At 34.6% G+C, this 2679-nt stretch overlaps 1 protein-coding gene across 1 annotated transcript in view; it reads left to right on the top strand.

Moving 5' to 3' along the window:
* Csmd3 (CUB and Sushi multiple domains 3) overlaps positions 1–2679 on the top strand; it is a 1279636-nt gene that overhangs the window by 1256717 nt on the left and 20240 nt on the right. The window contains exons 64-65 of the mRNA XM_012516661.2: positions 196–303; positions 2373–2552. Of these exons, the coding sequence (XP_012372115.2) occupies positions 196–303; positions 2373–2552 (288 nt within the window). The remainder of the gene's footprint in view (positions 1–195; positions 304–2372; positions 2553–2679) is intronic.

Genomic DNA, 2679 nt, shown 5'->3' with positions numbered 1-2679 from the left:
AAAAAAAAAGAACCTTTTACTTGTGAGACAGTATGGTAATAAGTGGAATGTCATGACAAGAAGTATGTATTTAGAAGACCAGAATGACAGGCATTCCAAACATGACCCTTCTATTACACATTGCTTTCTTTAGTGCAGTTGCTTGTATTTGAAATTTCATTGAAACATTGTTCCTTACTGATTTACTGTAGGTAGGAAACGTTATCCAGTTCCATTGCAAAAAAGGTCACCTGCTCCAAGGGTCTACAACCCGTACTTGTCTCCCTGACCTAACGTGGAGTGGGGTTCAGCCGGAATGCATACGTAAGTATAGTGAATATGAGGTGATAGTTATTATAGGTAAAAACCTCCAAGCACTACTTCTTCTATGAGTTAAAACATATTTATATCTGTACAAAAGATATTAAAAATGGATTTTAGGTTATTATAAAATATTCATGCAATTGTAATTGCTACATCCAAATCCTGTGCCCATTTAGAAATATCTAGTGTTTCTAAAGAAGCCAGAAATTATGTGACATGTACTTTTTTCTGAGACACGTACTATTTTTTCTGTTAAGACCTGATTGATAAGTATGTTTAGCTTGTACACTTGATAACTTTAGATTAAACGATTAGTGCTTCATTTTATAGATTTGCACCTATCAGAAGTAGTGTGGAAAAGCTCCAACAAATAATGTTAAATATTTAAAGTATGTGAAAAGATTGTCTGAGAAGCTGAGGGAAAACAAGGAGAGAATCTCACTTTAAAAAGATATTCATGGACATCTTGAAAAATCTGAAAACTGTTTCATTATTTCTTGTAGCCCCTAAATGGTCATTGGTCTCGAGAGATTAAATAAAAACAAGGCCCAAGATCATGAAGTGCTCTCTCCTGATGTCTGATTCGAAATAAGTTTCACTTGGTCAATTTCTGTCTAGCTCCTGTATATCTCTTCCCCCACATTTTAAAGTCTGAGTCTCTTGTGCTTAAGGGAGAGTGTACTACAATTGAAACTCTCCTCGGGCAGGTATCTCACTTTCAGAATTTGCTTCAGCCCAAGCAGCACTGAGACTTTCCTCTACCTAGACTCAAATGACCTGAACGCCCTTATGGACTAGTAGTTCACATCAAAGCAACACAATTACTGCACTGAGACATCAGGATACCTCCCTGGTTGGCTTATACTGAGTTATGACAAAATTCCTTAAAAGCAAACCCTTGGGAGTATGTACTTTAGAACAATTTTGTGGCTTGCTCTTAAGGCATTTTTCAGTAAATCCATCTTCTTTATTGACCTATATTCAGAATATGATGAGTTTAATAACTTGTATTACTGCTTTTCATCTTACAATTTCTAATATTTGCATACTGTGATTTTGGGGTGCAGTGGCTGTAAATTATTTGTTATAGATTATTCAATTGTATTCTTCTCAATATTTCCTCCAAGAGGTTTAAACTAACAATGATAAACTAATTTTACCACCTGAATTATAGTAAATATAAGCACTTTAGCACAATATTTAGTAGATGGCATTAGATATTATTCATGGCTGTATGAATTTCCATTGGTATAAAAGTGGAAAATAATGTTTTCTCCCAAATAAATTTTCCCACTATCTTTTTTTCAGAGCTCACCTTTAATGATACATACCTATAAAAAAATTGAAAATTCTTTTTGGTTTAGAGAGAAAATTCCTTCTAACACATATTTCTGATTGAGAAATGAATGTTCTATATAAGTTAAAATAAATAAGGAAAACTAGGAGACTAGGGGTCAGCTGTGGTGAAGACAAGCTTAAGAATTCAGAGAAGAAAATATGGAGAAGGGAGCTAAATAAAAAAAGGTGAATGGAAGAGTAAAGATAACATGTGGACTCAATATGCTTTAATTTTCCATATGTAAAAAAATAAAAATGTATTTTTACATAAGGAAATGTTATTGTCAGAGTAACAGGATGAGCTATGGTTGCATTTAACCTTAGAAAATGTTTTATCATTAAAATAAATGAATAAAAATTCAAACTATTATTTTATACTGTTGTAGAAACCTTGAACTTAACAAATATAAACAGCATCTTACTGCAAGAATGTGAGATGCTTTTAAATTCTATTGTACATTGTGATTTTCTAAAATTGGGCTATAATGTACCTTTCTAGCTTGATTCATCAAAGTGAAGTTTTTTTTCCTCATTTAGCTATTAATACCCACCTGTGTTCCACAGAAGTCATTGCTAGAAAATGAAACCAGTAGTTGTGTCCACATTGAGACATTTTTCTTGGTTCTGTAGAACATTCATGCAAAGGCATATTTGAATAATGACATTGGAATATGTCTAAAAGCATACTGTTTTTGTGGAAGATTTCACATTATTCTCTTTGTTTAACATAGCCCACAGCTGTAAGCAGCCCGAAACACCTGCTCATGCAAACGTAGTGGGCATGGACCTCCCGTCGCACGGGTACACGCTCATTTACACTTGCCAGCCTGGCTTCTTCTTAGCTGGTGGAACAGAGCACAGAGTGTGTCGATCTGACAACACTTGGACTGGAAAAGTCCCTGTTTGTGAAGGTAAGCCTCACCCTGTGAGCCATTTGGCACAACGGAGTGAACTACCCATGGATGATAGCAATGAAAACTAAATTCAAATCAGGTTAAAGGTAGTTGGTTGACTAGCTCCAGGGATGAAGTTATATAT

Source organism: Octodon degus, unplaced genomic scaffold (assembly GCF_000260255.1).
Source record: "Octodon degus isolate 3935 unplaced genomic scaffold, OctDeg1.0 scaffold00118, whole genome shotgun sequence".
Classification (NCBI taxonomy): domain Eukaryota; kingdom Metazoa; phylum Chordata; class Mammalia; order Rodentia; family Octodontidae; genus Octodon; species Octodon degus.
Note: the sequence above shows the minus strand (reverse complement) of the source record. Positions and strands in the feature narration are given on the sequence as shown.